The sequence below is a fragment of the Pagrus major genome, chromosome 16 (genome assembly GCF_040436345.1).
Source record: "Pagrus major chromosome 16, Pma_NU_1.0".
NCBI lineage: Eukaryota > Metazoa > Chordata > Actinopteri > Spariformes > Sparidae > Pagrus > Pagrus major.
In genome coordinates, this window is record NC_133230.1 from 26,637,951 (window position 1) to 26,657,268 (window position 19,318).

At 41.4% G+C, this 19,318-nt stretch overlaps 1 protein-coding gene across 1 annotated transcript in view; it reads left to right on the forward strand.

Annotated features, from left to right (window-relative positions):
• Positions 1-19,318, forward strand: part of adck1 (aarF domain containing kinase 1) — a 66,232-nt gene that overhangs the window by 8,449 nt on the left and 38,465 nt on the right. The window contains exon 4 of the mRNA XM_073482831.1: positions 16,563-16,766. Coding sequence (XP_073338932.1) covers positions 16,563-16,766 — 204 coding nt within the window. The remainder of the gene's footprint in view (positions 1-16,562; positions 16,767-19,318) is intronic.

Below are 19,318 nucleotides of genomic sequence, written 5' to 3' on the forward strand. Positions count from 1 at the left end.
TTTGTTGTTTTCTTTCAGTAAATTGTAAAATATGAAACATCGGATATAAACCACTCAGTGTTAACTTTCCTGAGGTTGGTTGCATCTCTACACCATCATACATTTACATGTTATGCACCATCCTCCCAGTTGTTCACAGAACCCAGTTTAGCAATGTTTGGTAAATGATGCCCTGATTAACTTCAGTGTAACCTCAGTATTTTGGGCGAATGCTGTGATGGCACACAAAGAGATTGAGTCTCTGATTGTGAGGGACATTGAAAGCAGCCTCATGAGGAGTTCAGGGTACACTACCAGTCACAAGGTTATTTTAGGGGAAGGAGTGAAAAGAGGAGAATGAGGAGGAGATGATGAAATGGTGACAGCGAGGACAAACAGATACTGATGTCTAATGATCCCCTCGCCTCCTCAGCTGCATGAGAAAGAGGCAGGAGCATAAAGCTGATTTGGGGAAGCCATTTTGAAGGTGGCTTTTCATGACTAAGATGAAACGGAGAACAAAACACTGATCACTCGGCACATCTGCATAGTATCATGCAAATTCTCTCTCAACACCGCCCCGAGGTTACAGTTAAAGAGTCGTCTTTTAGCCCTGTTACAGTGAACGTGTCTGAGGTTGTCAGAGTGATACGAAGGCACCGTGGGGAAGGAAATCAAAGGCTCTGCTGATGGTGATTCGTGACTTCTCACCAGAGGAAAAATCTTCCCCGCATCAACTGCTGTGACAATAACTTCTTCTATGTTTTGCATATCCATCATTTTGCTGACTCACTTACCCACAGAGTGTGTGTGGTGGGAGAGTTCAGTGCCAACTCCCAGTGAGTTGCTGCCCCAAGTAAAAGTGTTCAAGTAACTTGGGGTGTGGGTAAAGTAGAGCCATGGGATTGACAGGTGGAGGCAGTTGTTGAGTTAAGCCACTTGTTGCTTGTGCATCAGATCAGGATGACTCCTGGGAGCTTCCCTTTGGAGGTTTTCTGGGCACGTCCCTTTGGTGGGAAACCCTCATGATTCCCTAGAGGGAACTGAAATATGTTGCAAGGGAGAGGGACATCTGGACTACCTTACCTCGTCACTGCATCAGATACTGTATATTCCAGAAAATGGATGGATGAAAGTGTTGTTAGATAATGTCCTGTTATGCCTTGTCTCAGGCCTTTTCTTTCAATATGCCAGATACTGGCATAAATAATAGGTGGAGCTTCTGCCAGTGTTGGGTTTCTACCTCTGTTGGGTCTCTTGGGATGCACTGCATTTTGGTTTGGGGCAAATTTTCTTTGAGTTTATTTTAAACTGGACCCTACCAGCCTGGGTCCTGTTCAGATTAGGTCTCTCTCTTTAAGATAAATAAATAAATGGATACAATAGCTAGTTTCCACAGGTCCGCTACAGATCGTGTCCAAAATCCTGGACCCATAAAGACCTCTAATACGCTCCCCCTGCCACTTTAATAATCAGATCTGATTTGTAATAATTGCCAAGGCCTCCATGGAGGCCCTACCTCACAGGGTTCAAAGGATCCACCAATACCCTGGTGCAAGACACCACCAGAGGTCCTGTGTCCATGCCTCTACGATCAGAGCCAAGTCCGATCCAGCACGTCCCACAGATGCTTAATCAGATCCAGTGGAGAATTTGGAGGCCAGGACGAAGCCTTGAGTGCTTTGTCATGTTCCTTGAGCCATTCCTGAACAGTTGCCTGTTCCTCCTGGATCCTCCTGCTGGGGGGCACTTTGCTGTGAGGGTTGGTGTTTGGGTTGGTGATGCATCAGCTTGGACATCAACATGAAGACAGCTATTATATTTTTAAGCATCATATCAAGTACTGTACTGTAGTTCCTTTGGTTCCTCCTCAGAGCTCATTTATGAGCTGTGTGAAGAGAAACAGGAGCTTGGAGAGAAAACTTACCACAGGACAAATAATCATCACAAAGAAAATGATATTTAACTGTTGTGGATCTTTGTGCAACAGTTGAATGTTAAACCTTCTCATCAGTTTGAGTTTAGGTTTTTATGAACTGATCAATTAAAGAACATTTTAATATTAATTCACTGAAACAATAAAGTATTGAGTCTAAAGCTGGGTACTTTGTGGGTAGAAGAGTTTCAGAGTAGCAGCAAAGCCGGTGCATGTAGCCAGAGTTAAACTTACTCAGTACAGTGATACAGTACAGAGATTGTGAAAGTAATTGGACAGCATGGGCTTCAGAGGCTGCACTGTCTGTTACTCCCCACAGTATGAATTTATATGGCTCACAACACATTGATTGATTGCTTTACTCTCAAAACACAAGCAGCAGTGAGGCTAGCAGGTTTTGTACTTACAACAATAGAAGAAAAATGAATATGCTCATCAAATTTTGTGAATAATGACCATTAGTAGTACAAAGGTGGAAGGTATGAACAAAGTTTGCATTTTGTTTAGGATCACTGAGAGATCAGGCCTGTTGGCAGTGATAGAGCTACAGCTGGTATTTGATCGGCTTCATATATAATTCAACTTGCACTTTATTGTCCCCAAAATATCATGATTAAAACACTTGAATGGGACTGTTCCTTGTTCAGGATTGAGTTGTGTGTTATATATTGTGCATTTGATATCTATTATTTGATAGTATTAAGTGGAGAGGCAGACCAGGGGGCTGGTACCGAGCCAGATTCAAACAAGGCACAGTACTGTTATGTTTGATTAGGACATATGTTTTACAAGAGGTGATTGTGGTTCAAGTTTAGACGAGTTTGGTAACTGCACACTTTAAGGTAAAAAAGAAGACAAAGTGTAAGTACATGTCCGTTGTGTACCAGTTGAGGAAATATTACAACTGAAATTAAAACACAATACTTAATCTGAGTCCACCATTCCACAGATTTAATATCAGACAGAATGAACTTCAGCTTTCCACCAGCAGATGTCAGCACTGACCGCGTCCTTCAGTGTGTCAGCACTGCTGTTCTCCCATTGGAGAAAGGGAGGGTACTGAACTTAGATAAGTGCCCACCACCACCACCCCTCCAGCTCCGGCTCTTCTGAGGGACACACTATGTAAATACTGGGGTGGGGCTAGATAACTGCTGACCTTGGCGAGCTCGTGACAGCAGCTTATCAGCCAAACAAGTCTGAGGTGGGAAAATCCTTTAGGGATATGGAGAGGAGGGAGCGTTTAACATTTGCTGCCCAGCTGCCTGCTGTAGTTAGATCATCGCTGACAAGCTGATCTCCAGCAGCAGCACAAATACTCAGATTCCCCACCGCTGCTGCTCTGTGTGCCACCCAGGGCGGAGGAGTCAAACGGCAGCTGGCACTGAGCCTTCAAGCATTCGACTTGAACGTCTTATGTTTGTCAAAGAGAGGCCTCTCGAACATGATGTGTCAAAGATAAAAAACAGCTGCTTTTATTTCTCAGCCTCAACATAAAATAATCTCTGAAAGTGTTTTTTTTTTTTCTTGAGACCAACACAAAGTCTGGCCCAAATCTCAACAGCCAGCAGCTGAAAACCCTAAGTATTGTTGCTGAAGCTGAAAAGACCAGATATAATCTACAAATCAGTAAATGTGGAGATAATTTTGATATTTTTACATATAGATCTTGAACATTTGTGGTGCTTTACATTGCCTCAGACAGCTACTGAACATCTGACCTGAGAGCTGATCTGCAGCATCATAAAGTGCGCTGCAGCTACAGCTGCGGGGCTTGTAGGGAATGTAGAGCCGAACCAAAGGGCTGTCTGACGTCAGTGTAAAGCGTCAAACAGGGCCTTCTTTTAGGTGGCTAAAATACGTGTTGCTGTCAGTGCCCGTTAGCAGTAAAATGCTCTGCTTCCCTGTCGGTGCTGCACGCTGCTTCTCCACACAGGGGAGAGCTGACGGTAACACACTGACTAGAGATAAGTACCTCGTACAACCCCACATCAAAAGACCCCAGCTATCCCTTTAAGTTATGCAGAGGCCTCTGTAGCAGGGTAACGTAGGCCTCTAGTGTCACTGTGGTGCACTGAAGGTAATGGCCAATAATGCTACATGAAGCTATCATTTAGGTCTGGATTCCCACACATTTTCCTCATAGAGCACCATTATAAATGAGACGTCTGTGAAACTGTTTACAGACGTCTCACACTGCAAACTAGATCAATTTTGACTCTTTCTATTCAGATTTTTTTGATCCATGGAGGTTTTAAATTTGTTAAAATTTTCCTCGAGCCCAAAGAGACTAAATCTGTGAAGTCTGTGGTCGGAAGCTAGAAAACTTTTTTGGCTCATGCACCAGACGAGCAGTTCTCACTGGACTGAATAAGCTCCATCTTTACATTCCTACAGTTTATATTAAATCAATATGGTGTGTGTCCTCCTGTCGGTGCTGACACACCATGCTGGGCTGGCTGTGTGGCTGCTGGTGTGTCTGTGTTATGAATATTCAGATTTGTTCTGCTTTGACTGTTTCAGACAACCGGCGGACAAATCTCCTGAAGCAGAAGAGCCTCAGATTAGACACACAGTGACATCACCATAATGTACTGTTTGTTCAGTATCTTTAACAGAACATACAGTACTTTATGATACATTAAAACAGATTTAGATTTAGAATTAAAAAGTTAAATGTGGAAAATTTCACAGAAATATCAGTTAGTGCGCAAATACTGTGAAGTCTTGTAGAGAAGTTAGAAGTGCAGTATGGTAGTTCTTAGATTCCAGTGCATTTTACACAAGTACAACTAAACACGTCATTTGGAAATAAAGTCCAATAATCACTTCAGCCTTATTAATCTTTTCAGCGGCGTCAGCAACAAGCCAGCACTGTGTCCACTCCAACATGAATGTTACTGCTGCAGCAGGCAAACGCTTCACACCGCTGCACAAAATCTTTAACATGCTCACGGGAGCATCGGTCTGCAGCCTTCAGACCGACAGCATGCAGCAGCCAGAGGAACTTCACGTATTATTGGAGAGAAAATGAGCAGACAGTGAAGGAGAGTTAGACTCAGACTGGTGTTTGGGTAGAGAATTATAATGTTTGAAGATAATTATTCCAAATGTGTGACAAAACAGGCCTCCGGGTGGCTTTTTCAATTTCAAAGGTTAGTGGAATCACCAGATTTACATTTGTTAAGGCTTCCATAATAAAAAGTAGGCCAACTTATCTGCTGTGGGAGGGCGAAATAAAGAGCAGGAAAAATCCTGACTGCATTGATGATGTGAGAGCTCTTCAGCAGCTTCCATTACAATAGTCATGTCTTACTTGTTGCAGTGCAGAAACTAATTAAATAGTTAGTTGAGTGACTAAATACTGATCAGTGTTTGCCATATAATGAATGTTATGAGTCAGTTATCAGGATTATTACCACACATTTGCTGTTTCCTGCTTCAGATGTGAGGTTTGTTTTGCTCTGTCTCATATCATCATACACTAAATATCTTTGGTTTGTTTGCCGGTTCTGGAGGTCGGTGAAGGTGTCGGGTTTGGAGGATTACTGGCTTTGCTTCCCCCCTGCAGAACTTTTACAATAAAAAAACTTGCTCCGTGCTGGACTGAAATAGTACTTTTAGTTTAGTTTTTCCTCTTTTTCTCAGGGAACATCTGAATGTGTGGTATGTGTAAGCTGTGTAAACCAAATCATTATAAAAGAGTCAGTGTGCACTGGAGGAGAGCTGTAGAGTCCAGAATTGATTTGACGTGTTGTAATGGGCTCCGTCTGTGGACTGTCCAATATGATGGATTATAAACTGCAGCAGGTGTCAAGTCTCTGCCATTAGATTTTCACTGTGTGAAAAGTGCGATGAGTGTTTGTCTGAAATAAAGCCTGACCGATACTCCAGCTGTGGGCCGATACCTATAGTGGGTGGTAAAAAGTTCTGATATCGATATACGAGCTGATATACACACTTATACACACCCAGGCATATGAGTTTAGAGCAACAAGTGAAACTGGGAGAAAAGTCGAGATCTCCGAGGGAAGAAGAAAACCTCTGTGAAACACCTAAACTACCTAAACCCATATGTAATACTATATAACTTGGGTCGGTCAGTAGGATCTACTGTAAGACGTACAGCACTCAGTCACACACCAACATCTGTCTCGGTGAAACTGGATCATATTTGCAGCTGCTGAGTGTCCTGATGGACAGATAGTTGTACTTGTTGCTAATGTCACCAGTTACTGCTGCTAACTGAAGCTGCTATTAGCTAGTTAGCTCAGGAGCTTTGGACCACCAGGCGGAGGAGTTTTAGTAAGGAATGCTAGCAGGGAATGGCGCCAGAATGGGCAACAGAACTGGTGCTAGGACCGCAGACATCAGAGGCTCAGCGTCCTCTAGAGACAGGCTGTAGAGCACGCTAACTTACATGTGAATCCCCACGATGACTTCCATACAGTGAGGAAGCATTATGTTCATATATATTTGTGAGAAAGACACAAAGGACACAGCACCACTCTGTATCTATAGATGCACTGAGGTTAAAGAGGCAATTTGTAAGATATTGTCAGAAATCAAAAATGAACTAACATTATCACAGAGTGCAAAGAAACAACGATGTAGACATCATGTCAAAGACGTCTGCATCTCCTCTCCTGTCCCCACCTGCAGATTCTTCTCGTCCAGTCCTCTAGGGCTGCCACTGGCTCTGCAGCTAACCTAGCCATGGGCTAATAAACTGACAGTAGTTAGCTACAGCCAAGCATAGCTAGCACACAGCAGCAATATATGAATTCTGTCCAGATTTTACAGATTACTACGGAAGCCCTAAAGGGCCATGCATTCATACATTTTATTTCCTCCGTTTTCTCGTGATAACGAGTTAATTTCATTTGTTTTCTCGAGATCTCGAGTTATTATCTCGAAATAAGAAGTGTCGTTTTCCCGAGATAACGGGATAATTTTCTTGAGATCTCGAGATAACGAAACTTTGTTTTCCCGAGATAACGATATCATTAATTTGAGATCTCGAGATAATGACTGTGATATGATAGGCCTGAGATTATGGAGACGCCCGGGACCTCGTAGCTGGTCAGCTATGTAGTTAATGACGACATCAGGCTCACTTAGATTGCACCGCTGATATAGCTGAAGCCTTGCTAACCGTCTTTTTAGATTACGCACACTAATGTGTATATTATCTGTAATAGCAAGGCATAATGCTATTTCAGCCTGTGTCAGGCCTTGATTGAAAAGATATGTGACGCGGTGATGGATATGCTCCTGCTCCTCTGACATTGCTATACTGAATGATGTTTCCTGCATGATTTAATATACTACACTATCGTTTTGTTTTCTCAAGATCTCAAATTAATTATATTGTTATCTCAGGAAAACAAAGTTTTGTTATCTCGAGATTTCGAGAAAATTATCCTGTTATCGGGATAATTTTCTCGAGATCTCAAAACTTTGTTTTCCCGAGATAACAGGATAATTATCTCGAAATCTCGAAATAACAAACGGGAAAACAAAGTTTTGTTATCTCGAGATCTCGAGAAAATTATCCCGTTATCTCGGGAAAACGGCAGTTGTTATTTCGAGATAATAACTCGAGATCTCGAGAAAACAAATGAAATTAAGCGTTATCACGGGAAAACGGAGGAAATAAAATGTATGACTGCATGGCCCTTTAGGGCTTCCGTAGATTACACCTTTAAGACATCTGAATTTGTATTGTGAGAATAAGATCTGTGCATCTGTAATAATTCAGTTTGAACATCAAGAAATATGTTTTGAATTTCAAAAAAATATCATCCTACAGATTTTATGTTGAACTTGTGTAACGATTTCATGTCAATTAGATGTTTAACAATCTGTGTGTTTGTGTGTGTGTGTGTGTATGTGTGTGTGTGTGTCAGTATGTATACTGTGTACCTATGTGAACAGTAGCTGGCTGATCCTTACTGATACTGAGTATCCACTGGCTTGTGACACAGTGTTTCTGCTGCTCATGTGGCACTGAGGCACAATTACTGAAGCATGACAATAAAATGCAGAGCATGAAATTAACTGTGCACCCCCCCCCCAACACCACCACCTCTCTTTCTCTCATCCCTCTCTTTCGTTTTTTTCCCCTCATTTGACATTGACTCCCATATTTTTGCTATTCCTCTGGTATCACAGTGAGAGAAAAGCACCCTGACAGAAGCACAGTGAGGGCTTACGTCTACTCTCGGCTGTAAAAGATAACAAATGGCTTGTATTTTTCCCACCTTGTTGTATTGCTGTTGGGCTGTGTTAAAATAAATGACATTTTTAATACGTGGAGCAGCAGAGGGACCCGTGCCGAGCCTCAGTCTATTTAGATACTATACATTCTGTATCATTGTATTAAATGCTGGAGGATTTCTTGTGAATGGCTTTGCTAACTCCTCAGGCGTCGCTGCTATAATACATTGTAGACGAGGCCTATTGAGTACACGGGCTTAAATCTGTACACAAACACACACATCAACACACTGTTCCCCCTCTCCCCTGTTACAGGCGGCGAGATGCGCCTCAGTGAGCTGAGTAACGACCTAATCATGAGCATCCCAATAATAAATAGGCCTTGTTCATAGTCCACTAATCCCAGTCATTTAGCCCTGGTGTGGCAGCAGAAATCAATTACTGCAGCTGAGCTCCCAGTATAGGACCCTGCTGTCTGCTGTCCAGCTGCACTTAACACACTTGCACCTTCAACTCCATCTCAATATCAATTAACTAAAGAAATCTGAGAATCAGAAACACACCAGCTCAAAATGATTTGGCTCTGTTTTATTCAGACTGTAGATGAATAACTGTGTTAGGTCTTGTAAGTCACCTAGTTGTGTAACTGACCTAACTCATGTCACGTAAGCATTTCAGTTACATTAACGTTAGTCGTGCCGTTTACGCACATTGATAACTTACAAATAAATCGCTCTTGATTCTTGGTGGCAAACAGGAAGTGAGCCTCGCTCTCTGGGGGGAGAGTCCAGTATGACTCCACCCAGCGCCTGACTCAGACTCTGTATCCTGCTGCACTAGAGGTGAACCTACAGCGTCGACATTAGGAGCTGCTGCTAGTCATAAACATGAACACCTCTGTCATTCCTACCATCCACCCCATATGAAGTGAAAGTGGCATAATAAAAAAGATGCTATCCTGTTGAATTATGGGAACTGTTGGCTCCAATGTTTTTGTGACTTGAGCCATACAGGAGCAGACATTTGGATATCTGGGCCTCTCCTGCTCAGGTTCTGACCCATCTCTTTATAATCCGTCTCTTGTGAGTCTCCTAATCTGATAGAATTGATTTACTACGTCGCTGCTCTACACCTTTTAAATTATATTAAATTATGACTGATCTTTATCTCAGTTTCCTTTTCTCCTTTATCATCTCTGCTGTGCCTTTACAAAACAACTTGTGATCTTACATCACACTTATATAAGTGTTTATTAGATATAAATCAAAGGTTTAACAATAAGAACAACATTTTTAATTTTACATATGTTTAAGCTGCTGTTGGCCTTCATTTACTGACATGATGCTTTATTGAGAATTAGACCTTGTCAAGTTATTGTTGCACAACCCTGTGATTCTGTGTAGATGATGTAGATTGATTACATTTGTATAGAACAATTATTAAATAATATTTCAATAAAATAAAAAGAACGTAATTAAGTTGTCTACTTGAAAAGTATTTTATTAGCAATGTGGTATAGTTGTCTGTGTTGCTCAGAATCAGAGAGCAGACAGAGGGTGGAGTGATTCCTAAAAAACAATTTGCCATCTGTGCTTAATGGCATCGAAAGGCTGTCCACCGACCTGCACTGCAGGGAGCTGACCCAAGGCCAGCACTTTAATTACATACGTAAAGAGAGACCAAGTTAAAAAGAAACAAAAAGAACAAGAAGCCGAGCACTGCTTTGAAACAGTCCTCTTCCAAACCGAAGCACTTTTAGAAAATGGAGTAGGATATTTTTGGATCATCGCTGCTGATAATGTACCGAACTGTTTTTAAACATAAGTTCATCCAGATCTTAGCCTTGGCAATAGAAGACCTGAAGCAGGTAAACTCTCCACTCGCTCTAGAGAAGCGGTAGGGATTGTGTTGTTGGATGCATAGTACTGGTGAGACTGAGTTCTGATCCATGAAGGCCGGCTCTGGATAGATGATGTTGATCACATGGTTTACGTTGGCCGGCGTATATCGGCTTGTTGCTGGTAGCATGTGTAGTTGTCCAGACGATGAAAATATCAACAGACTAAATGTTACTTGGGAAATATGCCAAATATATAAATTAACTGACGGCACATTAAATATGTCTGTGTGATCTATGAGATGTTGCCAAGCTTTAATAGAAACATACATAGAAAAAACAAACTTTTATATAATATATTTCTTACTCCCTCCATCGTCTGATACCAGAACCGGATACATGTATAAATGGACACTACAGTGAAGTGGCTGTATGAAACCACGGTGTCAGTGATCACAGAGAAGACTGACCGCAGGTTGAACAGAATCAGTCTTCCTGGACAGCGAGGGCTGTGTGGAGTGAAGTGAAGACACCTCTCTGTCATCTTTAACTTCATCAGTAATAACTCATTTTAAATGTCAGGGTAACAGATCAGCTGTTGTCATTAGCTTGTATTTCTTTGTGATTATAAAGTAATGATTTGATTACGGCTGCAGCACAGCAGCTCGGATGACATTTGAGCTGTGATTAAATCACTTGGCTATCCTATCGTTTCCACAACAAAAACAAAAAAACAAATGTAAATGAGAGATTTTGAATCGGCTGAATTAAAACACAATATGAGTGATGATGAACTGCACTGACGGATCAGTGTCAACCGGAACAGACTTGATGATGGTTGAATGTAATTTCTCAACTCACTGGTGTGCACATTCAAACACAAGGATCCAAGAGCTGTTTAACTATTTAATGAGTATGGAAGGTTGGATGATAGGATGGATGATTTTCTGCACAATACATGAACATAAATCAATATACATTACACAATTACATTATTAATGCACACTAAGGTCAAAAACAAAAAGGTAAATACAGGAAAACATAAATAATATATACGTTTCCTTACAGGGTTAAGCTTCTCACAGGTAAGTAGAGGTAGGAATCAAACAACACCAGATAATACACCACAGTCGTGGTGCCATGGTCTTGGTCTTGGGAACACACGGCCATGCTGCCAGGTGCTAAAGGCAGACAGAACACCTGGAGATGCTGCGGCGGTGCCTTCTTCATCCACCTCACCTTACACCTCTACACCACCTCATATATCAACTATGAGAATAAATGAGAATAACACCTGTATACTGCGTTCTCAAGTTCAATACACTGTTTATCATCAGAGATCAGAAAGAAGTGAGATGTATCACTCCTATAACTTCAGTTATCAGCTCTGGAAGATAACCATGTGTCTGACTTTTTAAAACAAGTTGAACGTCTTCTGGATGTAGTCTGATGAGGAACATGATCTGCTGCTTTCTACTGTTCCCTGTTTTTCTGGCGCATTCATGATGACGATGGACACACGAGGGAAAAAAACAGGAAGGCAAACTCGTCCACTGGCAATGTGAACAAAGTTCTTTGCCGATAATAAGCAGGTTTACCTGCGTGAAATAAAGTGTACACGCTAATTTCAGTGTAGAAGTGCTGCTTACTGCTTGCAAATTTTATAACTGATAATTATCATTTTTTTCTTCATTTTTTGCTACCATGTGAATGGTAACAACAGTCGGATCACTACAGAGACTCAGATTGTGTTTTGAGACGGAAGGCTGATCTTTTTGTTTGTCTTGTCTCAATGATCATGACATATATTATTTAGGTTATGGATGCGCTCAAAGACCAACTTTATTCATTTGTCCTCCACCTTTAATTGCAGCACAGCCATTATCCTCAAGCCAGTGGCTGCGCTCATAAATTTTCGCTTTTGTTACTGCGCAGGACGTCTGCAGCAGATCACTTACATTTGTCCAATAATATGAACCCAGCTAAAAGTTCCCATCAAGTCAAAATCAATACATAAGTGTTTTTATTACATATGTCTTGCCCTACATCTCACCTATATGCCAGTATCAGGCCTGACAACAACCAAAAAGTCATTTTGTTGGTATTCTTCGTATTGTAGAGTTTTGAATTTTCTGGAAAATGATAAAAAACATTGATGAATCATCCTGCACTGTGGGGCGTAGACACATTATTCGCTCCAATAAACGCTGTCTGAATTTTTATGATGCAGCCAAGGATGTTTGAAAAGGATGCCACCAGAGCTAGCTACTGCTAACCAGCAGCCTCTGGTTAGCAGTAGCTAGCTCCGGTGTACGCAGCCTCTGAGAACAACGTAGGCTATGGACAGATATAACAGCTGTGTTGCTAAAACGACCTGTGCTAGTGGTCCTGTCTGCTTCCAATCAATCTCCACGACAAAACATGTAACATGTCTGAAGCAAAGAGCGCTCCACTAGTCATTTCATGGGTACTTCAAGAACCGGAAAGTAGAACCCCTTTCTATTATTTTGTTCACAGATGGATTTAGAATCAATAATTGATTCTAAGTCAAATGATGCCTCCTCTGTGGAGGCCTGCACATCTGATTGAGCTTCTCCTCGCCTGCCTAGTTTATGTTTACAGAGTGTTTTGTTCAGACGATTCTGAAATTCTACAAGCTGAAGTGAAAACTACCATTTTAGCATGAAAATGAACTGGGGAAAACTGCTGCAGGTCAAAAGTTAATCCAGTTACGCTACACAATGAAAGCATTTCAAGGTTCCTTCTCTCTGTCCTTCACTCCTTACTGTCCATTTACTCACTCCACCTTCTTCTGTCTTTGTCTTTCTCCTGTCTTACGAGCCTTCACTCCCTTATTCTTTCACCCTCTGCCATCCATTACACACCACCCATCAAAGTGTACACACACACACACACACACACACACACACACACACACACACACACACACACACACACACACACACACACACACACACCCCTCCAGCCTTTTATTTACTGTCCTTGCCAACTGTGTGAAGAGGATGAGTGTGGAGATACCCAGAGGCATTCTGCACCGAGCTCCTGTGTCTCTGTGTTGTCCCACAAATTAACCCGTGTGTCTAATTCGCTAACGGTCCATTTGATTGGATGCCGCGTGTGTGGAGATGGGGGGCGGAGGCCAGCGTCAGCCTATCCCAGAGCAGCGTACCCCTCAGGCTGTCAGTGAGCAGCATTGCCATGGTGATGTCATGCTCTAGCTGCGAGCCCGCCTCCGTCGGACAAACCATACTGATTGCTGGAAGAGAACGGAGAGAGAAGCGATGATGAATCTGATGATGAGGCTACGAGCCGTCGGCAAACTGGTGCCAGAACCTCATTCTGATCTGTTCCCAAAACCAGCTTCCCAACACATTCAGACAGAAATAGCTCTGACAGGACTTCAGGTGATCTGGTTGTTTTAAGGCGCAGGCTGTTGTTCTGAACTGAAATCACAGATTTACTGATCAGACACATTTTGTGAACATTTAATTAATTAATAAGGATATGCTTTTTTTCATTGATACATTTTGAAAACCTGACAAATCAGTGCTCAAGCCTTTCACGTGCATGACAAAGGAGTAAAACATGATATAATAATACTGCTTCCACTTGGACCTCCTTGTAACTGAGCAAAAATGGCAAATGATCACAAAATCGCATTAAAACCCTGTGATGTTCAGTGCAGTCTTTAAATCATTTAAAAAAGACAACAATAACTGTAGCTGACTTGGTTTAAAATACAATTCAAAATTATTTATTCACTCAGCAAACTATGACGGCAACACTGACCACTACTCAGATTTTATTTGAAGACATTTAGCTGAAGTGATCAGCAGCAAACTTCAGTCGAGCTTTGAAGTGCTGCGTCTGGATCAAGAGCTTCTTTCTTGTACGGCAGCCTCTCAGCTCATGTTGATGTAAAACACACCTGACTGTGGACACTGACACCTGTCTTCCAGCAGCTTCTAATTCATTGCAGACTTGCTTTTTGGTGGTTTTTGGTTGACTCTTGATCATCCTGACCAGTTTTCTCTCAGCAGCAGGTGATGGTTTGTGTTTTCTGATCGTGGCAGTAACAAAACTGTACCATGCACTTTATACTTACAAACAGCTGTTTGCACAGTTGATCTTGGGACCTGTAGCTGCTTTGAAATGGCTCCACTTTCCTGACTTGTTCAAATCAATAATGAGCTCTTTCAGATCAATGCTGAGCTCATTAGACTATCCTATTGTAGTGTTTGTGGCTGAGTCTAATGGGTATATCCACAAGCCTTATTAAAATGGGCCCAGAATCAGAGTCACTCAGACAACTGGACTTGTTTCAGTTTCTTGGAGACGTCTCACTTCTCATCCAAGAGGCTTCTTCAGTTCTAACTAACTGGAGGAGCTGCAGGCTTTTAAACTCTGTGTCGATGTGTCCTTACAGAGTCGCAAACAGCTGAAATAAAACAAATTATTTTAAAAGACAAAGTCAAACAGTTTCAGAAATACTTTATATTATTTAGCCTTTTCTTTTCATTTCAGTATTTTTTCTAGAATTACTTGATGAATTCAATAGATTTTGTATAAAATGACCATCAGTGCTCAAACCAGTCAAAATGTTATGAATGATAATGATTTAATTAATTTATTTTTCTATTCCAAGAATTGTTGGATTTAATTTGAAATTATCACAATTACTTTGATTGTTTTCCCTCATTTAACGCTAATAAAAAAAAACATTATTTTGTCTTAATCATCCTTCAAATATTATGACTGACTTAAAATAGAGTCATTTGTTGTTTTTGTTTAAGGCTATAAAAATAAAAAAACCTTTTATTATAATAAGGAATTCAAAAATAAGGAACCCGACAATTTAAATTGTTCATAAAATAACCTTCTGTCAACTGAGGAGGAGGTTCTGATGGTGTCGTGACAGTTTTAATATAAAATTGTTCCTAGTGCATTTTCAGGGAGAAAAGCTCATCTGGTAATCTCTGGCGACTTGTTTCTGTCATTGCTTTGTCATTATAGCCCAGATGACACTCATGTCAAATAGTCCTGTGGGAGCATGCTGTGTGTGTGTGTGTGTGTGTGTGTGTGTGTGTGTGTGTGTGTGTGTGTGTGTGTGTGTGTGTGTGTGTGTGTGTGTGTGTGTGTGTGTGTGTGTGTGTGTGCGTGTGTGTGTGTGTGCTAGTGTGTATTCATAGTGTGTGTGGTGGGGGTTACAGAGGTTAAGGGGAGCTAATTTCACGGCTTTTTATTTGCACTGGTCTCAGGAGAGGAGCTCTCTATAAGCATTATCACTTCCAGCTGGTTCAAATGGGACAGACGGGACGGGACCACCCCCCCTCCACACGCACACACACACACACACACACACACACACACACACACCATTCAGGGCCTTGTTGTAAAATATTTTCTCATTGGATTATATACCTCTGTTCTTATTGCTCATTTTAATTTTAATTTCATTGTATTGTAACTTGGCAATGATTTTGAGTGTTTATATAAGTGGGATATTTTATTCTCTTTTTAATAACATTGAACTTTTCTTACTGACTCGTCGCTAAATGCTCCAGAAGAAAAACATAGTTTAGACGAAAGTGTACCTTTTTAAAATTGCCCCAGTGCCCTACTGGACAACATAGAGTTAATGAGATGACCGCACTTTTGATTTAACTTCCTTACTGCTGAAACACAAACGACATAAAATAATAAAATCACTCAAGGTCTCCAACTGGGGTCCATGAGCCCCAGAGAGTTACCACGGTGGGGGGATACAATTATCTGTATCATTATATAGTGTACAGATACTTATAGAGCAAAAGACTCTGACGTACCCTCCACCTCAGAGACCACCGGAGACAGTGCAGACGATGCGGCTAAGGCAGCTAACATTAGCCGTGCTACAACTGCTGCCGACTTGTTCATACATGGAGCTATAGGCCCCCCTACATGTTATTGAAGGCCCAGTTTAATATACTGTAGAATATTTTTTACTATGAATGTAGTGGGTGGTGCTTGCTACATTTTTTTTTTTATCAGCTAAGGGGTCAGCAGGGTTTAGCAGCCAATAATGCCCCCAAACTGCCACATTTCCATCTAGATTTGACCTTTAGACAGAGCTATCTGAACACATGTGAAGAGGATAAACCTTGAACAGACGATGTTTGACTCCATCCTTCAGGCAGAATGCCAACATTGCACATCAGATATCTAGGGCTGCACAATTAATTGTAATATTATTGAAATCCCACTGGCTTATCTCCACGATATTATCATATGTATATTGTCAACACGACATCCATATTTCATTTCTTTAATTTCACGGTTATTGTCAGAACAGGTTTACAGTCCAGACCTCTAACAAATGTCACATCATGAATTTGATCATTATTTTTCAGTGAAAATGTAAATTGTGATACAAAAATGATCATTGCCACATATCTTCATCATATCATGCTTCCAAGATAACAACCCACTTTGATTGTAGCTCTCAGCAGTTCTCAGCAGTTCTTTACACTTTGTTTCCTGTTTCTGACTTTTTCTGTCCTTGTTTTTTTTTCTCTGTTCCATCACCTGTAGGTGCATCGGCGGTCAGCGGAGCATCTTCGAGACTTGTGCTGTGCCAACCGGGGTACTTTCATCAAGGTGGGTCAGCACCTGGGTGCTCTGGACTACCTGCTGCCTGAGGAGTACACATCCACACTGAAGGTGCTCCACAGCCGAGCTCCTCAGAGCAGCATGGAGGAGATCCGGCAGGTCATCAGAGAAGACCTCGGCAAGGAGGTGAGTCAGAATAGACTGGATTTAATTTTAATAGGTTTGATTTTGGTATCATCCAGGTGAGCACAATAAAATACTGAAATGATATCCGGCCTTCATCTGACACAACTTAAGCCTGAATTGTATTTTACTCTTCATATACAGTAGCATTAATCCTGTACTTTAAAAGAGTCTCATGTAAAAAAAACAGGGAACATCTGTTTTCATTATCAAACATGAATTTTGAAAATCACCAAATATTGTTGATGATTTTAAATGAAGTTGCTAGAATCACTGCAGGTGCTCTCAGAGGTCTGCAAAGAAAGACAATGTTCAACTTACATGTCTATGCACTCCTGGATGATTCATGCATAGCTAAGACCCACCAGATCCTGTAGAGTGACATTAATTCTTTCTATTTTGTACATATTCAATTCATTTATTCCTGCATGTCTTTGGGTTTATAGATAGATTGTTAGATGCGGAGGCTGCTGTATGGCAGGCTCACAGTTTGTTGCCTCACTCTCTGAAGGTAAGAGCACTTGCCTTCTCCTGTGTGTTCGCTCTGCAGAGAGCAGAAAAAAGGGCAAATAAAGCAGAAGTGGATATGTCTGACATTCTGTCCTTATTTAATTTCATAAACAAGCCATACTCTGATGCGGCTGTTAATGCTGCTGTTAGTGCAGAGCGCAGAGTTTGCTCTCAAACTAGTTGTTATGACAGCCTTTTAGAGCCTGCTGGAGGCAAGGCAATCGTTCTGTTATTCTCAGAAACAGAACATTGGTCTTTTCCGTCTACCGCATACTCCACAGTGTTGTGTACGTGTGTGTGTGTATGTGTGTGCACTTGTGTCTGAGTGTGTGATAAAGAAATGGCTGTGGTATAATTAGTTGAGTACATTACATCAGGAAACACAGGAACAGTAAACATGTTGCCCTCTTCACTCTGACGAAGCCTCGGTCAATCCATAAATTTTTAAATTAGACAAAATGTGGCAAAATCTGTTGTGTAACTATGTTGTGTGGTTGTGCTGATATACACCGTGAGACAAAATACATTTGTCAACAATTCTGCCATGCAGTTTACACCACGGTAGCTGTTTGTTTAATATCTGAGTGTATTGGCTGTCATGGGTTGCATTACAAATCACTGATTGTGATGGTTGGATATGCCTATGTGGCAGTATTAGATGTTTATATGATGGTACAAGAATGTGCGTCATCTGTGTTTAATTGAAGTGGCATACAGAGGAGATGCAGGCTCAGGTACTTCTGAGCTCTAAATGAATTAAAGATATAATATCAGAATTAGAATCAGCTTTACTGGCCAAGTATGTGCACTGAAACAAGGAATTTAACTCTGGTTAAGTTTGCTGTCAATGCACAGGGAATAGTATAATAAACATTTAGACTAATATGTACAAGAGAGTGCAATTATAATGAGTGCAGAACATTATGGAAGAGTTCTGCATTAAAATGTCTAAAAATAACATGACCTGTGTTAAGGTGTGTACATACATTATCCCCAATGTGAACCCAGAGAAATGTATTAATTTGTTCAAGTCAGGTGCGTTCCTTTGGTTGCTTATCTGTCTGTAGCCCTTCTCACACAGAGACTCTGCATTATCGCTGCAACGAAGGCTCACCTTTACAGCGCCTTTGTTTGTTCACACTGAACCGAGCAGCGTCGGCTTAAAGCCGCTCCAGTGTGTCAATTCATACAGCACACCGGCGCTGCGGAACCAAAAGAGGTGTGACGGTACACATCATGACGTTGACATCCGGCCGACTCTTTATAATCATATGGATGCTGTTAGAATGTGTTGTGATTGAGATCCTGACCCACTATACATCCTGGAAAATTGCAAAGTTAGTTTTTTGCTCTAAATTACATTATTACATAATCACCATCAGTAAACAGACGCTGTCTGACTCTCACTCATGGGGAGGGATGCAGTTTTCTGAGGAAAGTTCACTGAAGTCTCGGTCGGGAGGGCTGACCGTCGTCAATACAAGTTGCTAAAGACAGTAACTACAACAACACAATAGTGGAAGGAGACAAGCACATGGTGAGCTAAAGTTTTATGCTCTGAATTGCATCACATAATCACCGCCATTCAACTGCAGGAGCCGCCTGGCTCTGCTGCCGGGGACATATGCTGTTTTTCAGGCAGAAGTTTGATGAAGAGTCGGTAGGACAGACAGGATGACGTACAGGATGACAGACAGGATTACAGAGGCTTTTCCACATATAACCGTGGCATTTTTTTCCTCATATAAGTTGCCAAAGACACGGTCAGTTACCACTTTACTGTTGTTTGGTCTACTGTGGTTGGTGGTATGGTGTTTCATGGTGTATTGACCCCCAGCAAAGTGAGTTCGACTGCAGGATCATTTCCCCCCAAACAGCCAGATAACTTTACTGTACAGTAGCTTTGAGTTGGAAAGCAAAGGCATGCACCAAGGGTGTCTGTACAGATCAACCTCTCACTCAACTCAGCACTCACCAGAGACTCCATTTCTCTCTCTTCTTTTCCTGTAACATTGCGTTCATGAAGTAAAGTACATTCCTCCTCC